The following is a 9,956-nucleotide window of genomic DNA, read 5'->3' on the forward strand; positions in this document are numbered from 1 at the left end:
TACATCCCAAGTGCTTAGTACAGTGCTCTACATATAGTAAGCACTCAATAAATACTACTGAATGAACAGGGCATGGCACATAGTAAATGCTTAACAAATACCATTATTATTATTATTATTATATTGATATATAATATAAGGATCAATGGAGGGACGGAGAGAGAAGGAGTGTGAGAAAGCAATCAAAATAGTGGAGGTGGAACCTAGGGGGCAGTAGATGACCGTTACTAGAATCTGGAGTGGGTGGTAGAAGTAGATGATATGGGCTCTGAAGGAAGGAAGGGCAAGAGAGAGATGGGGGAGGTGGACGGGTGTGAAAGTGGCACTGGGGTGTGAGAAGGAAGCCAACACCTCCTCTTAGTCTAAGGCAGTGGTTGAAGATGAGGCTCCCTCTGGAGAGAGCAGCAGGGGAGAGCGTGTTTTCTGGGGAGAACCAGATTTCAGTGATGGCGAAGAGGAGGAGTGATTGGGTCAGGAACAGGTCAATAATGAAGGGAAGCTTCGCCATGATGGAGCAGGAGTTCCATGGGCCGCACTTGGTTGAGGCTGTGGGGGGAATTATGGGAGAGGGTGGGGAGGGGTTGGATGGGAGTGAGTTGACGGGGGGCCGGTGCAGCAGAGGGGGACGAGGGGTGGCCCTGGGATAGGATGACTGGGATGGGGAACGGGGAGTGGTGGAGGAGGGGGAGAGGAAGGTGTGGTGGGAGTCGAGGACTGGGGTGGGCTGACTGGAAGAGGGGGTATTGAGAGGTCATGGTAGAGTCAGTGAGGTTTAAGCTCTGTAGGCAACGTACTCAACAGTAATAACTACTTCATCGGGTGATACCCGGAGGAGATGGTTGAATTGTGTGCAAGTCCTTGGGTCTTTGAGAGCGAGGAGGCCAGTGATTAGGAGAAAACAGGGGTTGGGTCGATGTGAAGGCAAGCAGCGGTACCTGACTTCTCTCCTACTCAAAGTGTGAACCCCCTGTGGGACAGAATCTGTATCTGGCCTGATTAACTTGTATCTATCACAGAGCTTAGAACGATGCTTGTTGCTTAGTAAGCACTTAACAAATACCATTAAAAAAAAACACTGATGGATGACAAAGATGAATTGGCATCTTTCTTTTCCAACGCATTAGCAGAAATAATATATATTTCAATAAAAAGCATCAATATTTCATTTCCTAAAGAATTATTCAGTGCTATAATTCAGAAAGTCATTACGTCTCCTTGCAGTAGACAGGGCTGGAGAGTTGAGAAGCAACCCAGTACTCTGAAGTGAATTGAGTTTGCCAAGTGAGATTAAATTTCCCTCAGGTCAATCTATCTTTAGGACGAGGTTACAGGACTGGGAGTGACAGAGTTGACCTGCTGTCTGTAGGACAGGACTTTCAGAAAAGCTTTCCGAAACTTCCTGTGGCAAAGGGGGTACAGGAAAGGATTAAGAGAAGAATTGACCCACTGGAGCCAAAACACAAACTCGTACCATGAGTCACGCAACTCATGCTTCTTTCTGGCTGCACGGATAATCGTCAACAGGGAATAGGGAGCCCAGCAGATGGCAAAAGCCACCAAAATAATGGACAGGGACCGGGCCATCTTCCTGTCCCTGAGCAGTTTACATTGGGATCTGGTGTCACACCGGGCAGTGGCCAGAGAAGGGGCTCCGAAAGAACGGGAATGGGTTTCCGGGGAATGGTGCAGGCCCTCATCTTGGCCCTTGGAGGCCAGATGAAGAGTCAGCCTCTGCTGGCCCAAAACAAGCGGGATTGACCTCAGAAAGTGAGCAAGCCTCACTGGCAACCCAAGGCAGGGGGGGGAAGAGGCAGGGAGAGGGTCGGGGTCTTCGGCTGGGATCCTTCGGCTTCTCTTGCAGATGCTCCGGTAGATCTGCATGTTGAAGTAAGCCACAGATAGGGTCGGGACTGCAAAGTCCAAAATGGAAACACACATGAGAAAATGCCAGTTGGAGGAGAATTCGGGCTTGCAGGTCCCGTTCACAATCGGGCCGACCGTTGTGACGTGGTCCCAGAACATAATGGCAGGACCGTGCACAACAAACGCTAAGATCCACACTGTGGCCACCTGGATCACGGCTCGGGCAGCTGCTCCTTGCTGATTCCGGTACGACACCTGAAGAGGGAAATTCACAGGCGTCAAAGCAGTGTGACCTAGTGGATGGGGCATGGGGCTGGGAATCCAAAAGACCTGGGTTCTGATCCCAGATCCGCCACTTGTCGGCTGGGTCACCTTGGGCGAGTTGCTTCTCGGTGCCTCGATTACCTCATCTGTAAAATGGGGTTTAAGATTTTGAGCCCCATGTGGCACAGGAACAGTGCCCAACCTGATACACTCGTATCTACCCCAGGGCTTAGTAGAGTGCCTGGCAGGTAATAAGGGCTTAAACAAGTACCGCTAAAAAAAAAAATCAAATAAATGAATCCCTAGAAATGAAGGCAGAGGTTGGATGAAAGAGACAAGGTCACAGCTGATAAGCAGTGTCACCTAGTAGAAAGAGCACAGGCCTGAGAGTCACAGGACCTGGCTTCTAATTTCTCCCGTTTCAGCCACTTGCCTACTCTGTGACTTTGGACAAGTCACTTAACTTCTTTGTACCTCAGTTTTCTCATCTGCAAACTAAGCAAATGCTACGCTGGATCAGACTAATAAACCCCATTATTTTCGGTCTTCACCAGGCACCATTTCAACAGTCTCCAAAGGATGCTGGGAACCGTTTAATAGACACCATCTTTGACATCTGTCCTTAAGATCGGGGATGTTCTAACTTTTCCTTCTAGTGAACTATCATGGCCGGCATGTTACTGGACCTTCGGAGGCTGCATAGGGAACAGGGTTTGTCATTCTTCTTGTAAAGTCTGCCTCTGTCCAGACCCAACACACAGCCTAGAGCCACCACTGTCCACTAGGTCATGGATTTGGAAGCACCACTGAGCAGAGCTCCATGATCTCTTTCCTGAAATGGAACTGTCAGCTCAGAGCTCACCATGTCTGGATTCCTTTTTCCAGCATTACTTTGCATTTGATCATGTTGAAGAATAAGAAGAAAATTATGGTACTTATTAAGTGCTTATTATGAGCCGAGCACTGTTCTAAGCACTGAGAGAGGTACAAGTTAATCACTGTGGGCCACTGTCCCTCTGCCACAGGGGGCTCACACTCTTAATCCCCATTTTCCAGATGAGGTAACTGAGGCCCAGAGAAGTGAAGTGACTTGCCCAAGGTCACACAGCACACATGGGGAGGAGCGGGGATTAGAACCCAGGTCCTCCTGACTCCCAGACCAGGCACTATCCACTAAGCCACTTTGGAATTTGGATCACTCAACTTTATAAGGTTTAGAGAAAGCAGAAGGGGCCAAATGGAAAGAGCACGAGCCTGGGAGTCAGAAGACCTGGGTTCATTCACTCATTCATTCAGTCATATTTACTGAGCATTTACTGTGTGCAAAGACTATACTAAGCATTTAGGAAAGTACAGTACAATAACAAATAGCCACATCCCCTTGACCACACAAATTCACAGTCTAGAGGGGGAATTCAAATTCTAACTCTAATTCTGATTCTAACGAGTTGTAATTCTGTATCAGCCATTTTCCTGCTGTGTAACCTTGGGCAAGTCACTTCACTTCGCTGGGTCTCACTTTCTTTCCTTATATGTAAAGTGAGGATTAAATACATGCTCATTTTCCCTCCCTCTTGGACTGTGAGGTCTAAGAAGGACAGGAACTGTGACCCACCTGATTGCCTTGTATCTCTCCCAGGGTTTAGTAATGTGTTTGGTTGGAACATGAGAAGAGTTTAACAAATACCATTATTTTTATTACCATCAGTGTAAGCTTATCCCTGATAGGATGCCATTTCATCATTCAAATGAGCTTAATATCATCCATAAACTTGAAGATTTGGCTCTGGTCTCTGGATCACCTTCCTGAAACATCTCTTGTCACCCATCTCTCCAGTTTCCCAAAACTTCCAATGGCTCCCCATTTTCCCCTCCTTCTCTTAGAAAATCATGGCCTAGTAGGTCGAGTACGAGCCTGGGTGTCAGATGGAGCTGGGTTCTAATCCCAGCTCCTCCACTTGCCTGCTGTGTGACCTCGGGCAAGTGACTTCATTTCTTTGTGCCTCAGTTCCCTCATCTGTAAAATGGGGATTAAGACTGTGAGCTCCATGTGGGCCAGGGACTGTGTCCAACCTGATTAGCTTGTACCTACCTCAGTGCTTAAAACAGTGACTGACACTTCATTCATTCATTCAGTCGTATTTATTGAGCACTTACTGTATGCAGAGCACTGTACTAAACGCTTGGAGAGTACAATACAACAGTAAACAGATGCTGCTTAATAAATACCCTGAATATCATTACCACTGACTTCAAGGCTCTCTACCAGTTCTCTCTCCTTCATCCATTAATCCCCAGCTCCAACTGTTGACTTCTCCCAAGTTCACCTCCAGTTTCTCACTCTCAACTCTGCTGGCTCTGACTTCCAGCTCACTGTCCACTCTCTCCCACCTTGGAAGGCTGGTTCCATTTTCTTTGCCCTAGCCCAAGTTTCTCCCCACGGGTCCAGTTCTCCTTTCACGCATGGCCTCCAACCTGTCTCAGCCTTCGATTAACCATCTCCGGTCCTGGACTCAGACCCTGCCTTTTAGCAGTTTATCATCATCGGTGGCATCTATTGAGTGCTTATTGTGTGCAGAGCACTGTACTAAGAGCTTGGCTCTCTACTAAAGTCCCAGAACCTGCCTTCCAACATTCTCATTCCTATGAGTCCTCCAGGGCCCTGAACTACCACCTGCCTCACGCAGGGGATTTCTTTCTCTGCTTATGCCCCCAGGTCAACCCCTGAATGTACTGACCCTTCAGTCCTGAGAAGAATCATGGCTTAGTAGAAAGATTATAGGCCTGGGAGTCAGAGGATCTGGGTTCTAATACCGGCTTCTCCACACATCTGCTGCGTGACCTTGGGCAACTCACTTCACTCTTCTCTGCCTCGTTTCCCTCATCTGTAAAATGGGGATTAAGACTAGAAGCCCCAAGCTGGACAGGGACCTGATTACTTTGCATCTTACCCAGAGCTTAAAAACAGTGCTTGGCACATAGTTAGTGCTTAACAAATAACACACATTATGAACAGATGCCATCCCCATAATCCTGCTTTCAATCACTTGGAATTTGTTGAGCCAACCAGATTTCCTTGGGTTTGAATTCCCAGGCAGGAAAAGCGAACATTCACAAATTCTACTTACAGCATTATAGACTGACTGATAGCGGTCATAGCTGATGAGGACGATGTTAAATGCTGAAGCCGTGCAACTGAGATAGTCGATAACCAGCCAGAATTTACAGACACCTCTTCCAAGCAGCCATGATTTCATCAGGGTCTCCGGGATATACAAAGGGATGCAGATGGCACCTATAGAAGGAAGAAACGGGACAATGGTTTCAGATAAGGCTAAAATTATTCTAATAAGAATACAAATGACTCTAAAAACAATGATGATAAGGTTACACTTAGTAAATTAAGCATCTAATGAAACAATTCACTTCCTTAAATAAATATGTTGCCGTAATATAATAAAACTTAAATCTCTAGACTGTAAGCTCACCGTGGGTAGGGAACATATCTACCAACTCTGTTGTACTCTCCCAAGTGCATTTTTTTAATGGTATTTTTAAAGCACTTATTATGTGCCAAGCATTGTATTAAGCACTGGGATAGTTAAAAGTTCATCAGCTTGGACACAGTCCATGTCCCACACTGGGCTCACAACTTATCCCCCCCATTTTACAAACTGAGGCACAGAGAAGTGAAGTGATTCACCCAGCAGACAAGTGGCAGAGCTAGTTTGAGAACCCAGGTCCTTCTGATTCCCAGGCCAGGGCTCTATCCACTAGACCACACTGCTCTGCATGTGGTAAGCACTCAATAAATATCACTGATTGCTTGATTAAATTTACTTCTGCAACATACTGTACTTTCAAAACTTTTTTACAATAACATTTGTCTGTAACACACTGATACCCCAACCAAACATAGCAACTTCTCTTCTGGAGAAAAATGACTGAATTCCACTCCCTCATTTTCCTAACGTTTCCCCCGTGTTTGTAATTGTGTTGACACTTGAGTCAGTTTTCCCAGGGTATGGAATGATATGGAATCATCGTCTTATTATGAGAACGTACACATGGCATCCTCAACTTGCCAAAAAGCTTGGTCTTGGTGTTTTTCCTTACCTCGACAGAGTTCCTTAGTTTTAAAATAAATTAGAGAATGAATTTACCCTGCTAATATACCCTTTTTTTCCACACTTTTTGTCTAAGCCAGCATTACGGTCTCCTGGCTTAGGGAGAGTGATGGTGTTGTCAACTAAGTTAGGAAAGTTGGCAGGGAGTGGGTTTAATCAATCGATCAATCCATCAGTCAGTCAATCGTACTTACCATGTGCAGAGTACTGTTATAAGCAGTTGAGAGAGAACAATAGAGCAAGCAAAAAATCAGATACATTTCCTGCTCACAGTGAGCTTACAGTCTAGAGGGTTTAAGGGGAAAGATGGGGGAGTTTGGTTTTTGACATGAAGAGCAGGGTGGCTTAGTGGAAAAAGCAGGGACATGGGAGACAGAGGACCCAGGTTCTAATCCTGCATCCACTACTTGTCTGCTGAAGACCCTTGGGCAACTAAACTAACTTTTCTGTGCCTTAATTTCCTCATCTGTAAAATGGGGATTCAATCCCTTTTCTCCCTCCCCTTTAGACTGTGCGCCCATGTGGGACGAGACTGTATCCAACCTGATATTCTTGAATCTATCCCAGCACTTAGAGGAGTGCTGAGATGAGAAGCAGCATGAGAAGCAGCATGGCTCAGTTTAAAAAAAACCCGGGCTTGGGAGCCAGAGGTCATGGGTTTGTATCCCGGGTCTGCCATGTGTCAGCTCTGTGACTGTGGGCAAGTCACTTAATTTCTCTGTGCTTCAGTTACCTCATCTGTAAAAATGGGGATTAACTGTGAGCCTCATATGGGACAACCTGATTACCCTGTATCTACCCCAGTGCTTAGAACAGTGCTCTACATATAGTAAGCGCTTAACAAATACCAATGTTATCATTATTATTATTATTATTAATAAGTGCTTAACAAATACCATAGAGAAGCAGTGTTGCCTAGTAGATAGATCAAGGATCTGGGAGTCAAAAAGACCTGGGTTCTACTTCCTGCTCCTCCACTTATCTGTGTGACTTTGGGCAAGTCCCTTCACTTGTCTGTAAAATGTACAGTTCCTTTATCTGTAAAATGGAGATAAAGACTGTGAGCCCCATGTGCTCACCTTTTTTCTTCCAAATGAAAATCAATCGATCAGGATCTATCAAGTGCTTAACTGAGTATCAAGCACTATAATGTTGGTATTTGTTAAGTGCTTACTATATGCAGAGCACTGTTCTAAGCGCTGGGGGAGATACAGGGTAATTAGATTGTCCCACGTGAACTTCACAGTCTTAATCCCCAATTTCCAGAATTGGGGTAACTGAGGAACAGAGAAGTGAAGTAACTTGCCCATAGTCACACAGCTGAGAAGTGGCAGAGCCGGGATTCAAACCCATGACCTCTGACTCCCAAGCCCGGGCTCTTTCCACTGAGCCACGCTGCATTTCCCTGCTGTGTGACCTTGGGGAAGTCACTTAACTTTTCTGTACCTCAGTTTTCTCATCTGTAAAATGGGGATTAAGACTGTGAGCCTCATGTAAAATGAGGATTAGGTACCCATTTGATCTCCTAGTTAGACTGTGAGGCTGCGTCTGACTTGAGTGTCTTTCATCCACCCCAGTACTTGGTACAGTGCTTGGCACATAGTAAGTGCTTAACAAATACCACCTTTATTATTATTACATGGCAAGCTGACATGCCTTCTGCAACTGCCTCCCGTGCTCTCCCACTTGCTGAACAGGAAAGTGGAAAGTACAGAGTAGGACATTAATCAACTGTTAACAATTAAATTAGCAGAACACACAGACCATATAAGAAAACAGAGGTGGAGCGAGAAGAGGGCTTTTAGTTTATTTTTATAGAGTCAGTTGATCGATCAATCAATCTAGGGTATTTATTCAGTGCTTAATATCTAGAGATCTCTAACTAATTTCTTGGGAGCTCGTTGTGGGCAGGGAATGTGTCTGTTTCTTGTTATATTGTTCTCTCTCAAGTGCTTAGTACAGTGCGTCGCACTCAGTAAGCTCTCAATAAATACAATCAAATGAATGTAAATACATTAGCAGATATGACCCTTGCCCTCTCCTTCCTACTTGAACCGTGAGCTCCATGTGGGACCTGATGATCTTGTATCTACCCCAGTGCTTTCTATAGGGCTTGGCACATAGTAAGCACTCAACAAATTATGATTATTAAAATCCTCTCTCCAGTTCTCCCCAGGTCCAGAATCTCATCCCCACCCTAGTTCAGTCTTGTAATTCAATAAATCTCTATACTCTTTTGGCATAAAATAAGGAAGCACTCATTGTAAGTAAGCTCCGCTACTTGCCTGCTGTGAGACCTTGGGCAAGACCCTTAAGTTCTCTGTGCTTCCATTTCCTCATTGGTTAAAGGGGGGTAAAACATCAGCTTTTCCTCCCTCTTAGACTGTGTCCCCCACGAGGGAAGGGAACTGTGGCCAGACTGATTTTATTTTACCTACCTTGGCTCTTTGCACAGTGCTAGTCAGATAGCAGGCACAAAAATATCAGTGAGGTTTTCCTCAAATAACAGAATGTTACTTACCCACAAGGAAGTCAGAAATTGCCAGACTAAGAAAGAAATAATTACTCCGATGCCTCAGATTTTTATCCACGACAAAAGCAATGACTACTAAAGCGTTCCCCAGCACCGTAACGAGGGCTAATAGAACGGTAACCACGAGAAGTGCCGAAGTACTCATCGAAAACTTAAAACTCTGATTGGTCGAAGGTGAATTTAAATCATGGTGGAAAGTGCTGGTGTTGTTAAACATCTTGCAGTTCCTTCTGCAGATCAGATGAGGCAGAAAGCGTGAGGCAAATTAATCCAGGATCCCCAGTTTAATTTCTGAGAGTTAGTTAAAAATGCAATGATCCCTTTAGTCTAAGAGAGCGTACTGTCAAGAGTCTAGTACACTTCTGTCTCTTATTCTCTCTACCTTCTTGATTCTTGAAAAGACAAACCTGTGAGAAACTTCCCTTTAACAGAGCAGCAGACTTACTAGTAAACAGGACGTGAAATTTCATTTACATATTTTTAAATGCAACGCCCACGCCCTCACTGATGTGGCCTAGTGTCCAGTAGTTTTATTACACTTCTGGACATTGGTAAAGCTCAGTAAAGTTCTACCCCTAAGCTTTTCTCTTTCTAGCTGGCTGTGGGCAGGGGACATGTCTGCTATCTCTGCTGCACTGTACTCTTCCAAGAGCTATAGTAAGTGCTGAATGAAGCGGAGAGGCCTAGTGGAGAGGACCCGGGCCCGAGACTCGAAGGAGCTGGGTTCTAATTTCGGCTCTCCCACTCATCTGCTGAGTGCCCTTGGGCAAGTAACTTCACTTCGCCGGGCCTCACAAACCTCAACTGTAAATTGGGCATTCAGACTGTGAGTCCTGTGTGAGACAGGGACCGTGTCCAACCTGACAACCTTTTATCCACCCCATTGCTTAGTACGGTGCTTGGCACATAATAAGTAATAATAGTAATTATTACTATTATAATGAAGGTGGAAATAATTTTGATCTACGTAGGAAAGCCTTGTGATGTGCTTGTAGAATACACATTCATTCATTCATTCAATCATATTTATTGAGCGCGTACTGTGTGCAGAGCACTGTACTAAGCACTTGGAAAGTACAGTTTGGCAACAAATAAGGGCAATCCCAACCCAACAACGGGCTCACAGTCTAGAAGATATGCCCTTCTGACAGGTGGATTTCCCCCATTCT

The 9,956-nt window shown here is 45.2% G+C and overlaps 1 protein-coding gene across 1 annotated transcript; it reads right to left on the reverse strand.

Moving 5' to 3' along the window:
- Positions 1 to 1,104: 1,104 nt before the first annotated feature.
- Positions 1,105 to 9,168, reverse strand: LOC114813141 (histamine H3 receptor-like). Its single transcript, XM_029068258.1, has 3 exons — positions 8,776 to 9,168; positions 5,256 to 5,422; positions 1,105 to 2,118 (listed from the first exon to the last, which is right to left on the reverse strand). The coding sequence occupies exons 1-3, from the start codon at positions 9,002 to 9,004 to the stop codon at positions 1,315 to 1,317; spliced, it is 1,200 nt and encodes a 399-aa protein (XP_028924091.1). The 5' UTR covers positions 9,005 to 9,168; the 3' UTR covers positions 1,105 to 1,314.
- Positions 9,169 to 9,956: the final 788 nt, after the last annotated feature.

Source organism: Ornithorhynchus anatinus, chromosome 7 (genome assembly GCF_004115215.2).
Source record: "Ornithorhynchus anatinus isolate Pmale09 chromosome 7, mOrnAna1.pri.v4, whole genome shotgun sequence".
Lineage (NCBI taxonomy): Eukaryota > Metazoa > Chordata > Mammalia > Monotremata > Ornithorhynchidae > Ornithorhynchus > Ornithorhynchus anatinus.

Bases quoted from the DNA above. Each gene is read 5' to 3' on its own strand.
- LOC114813141 (XM_029068258.1), bottom strand. From the start codon at position 9,004: ATGTTTAACAACACCAGCACTTTCCACCATGATTTAAATTCACCTTCG. The intron at 5,423-8,775 runs GTAAGTAACATT...TTCCTTCTATAG, and splicing joins AATTTCTGACTTCCTTGTGG to GTGCCATCTGCATCCCTTTG. The intron at 2,119-5,255 runs GTAAGTAGAATT...TTCCCTCTTCAG, and splicing joins ATCAGTCAGTCTATAATGCT to GTGTCGTACCGGAATCAGCA.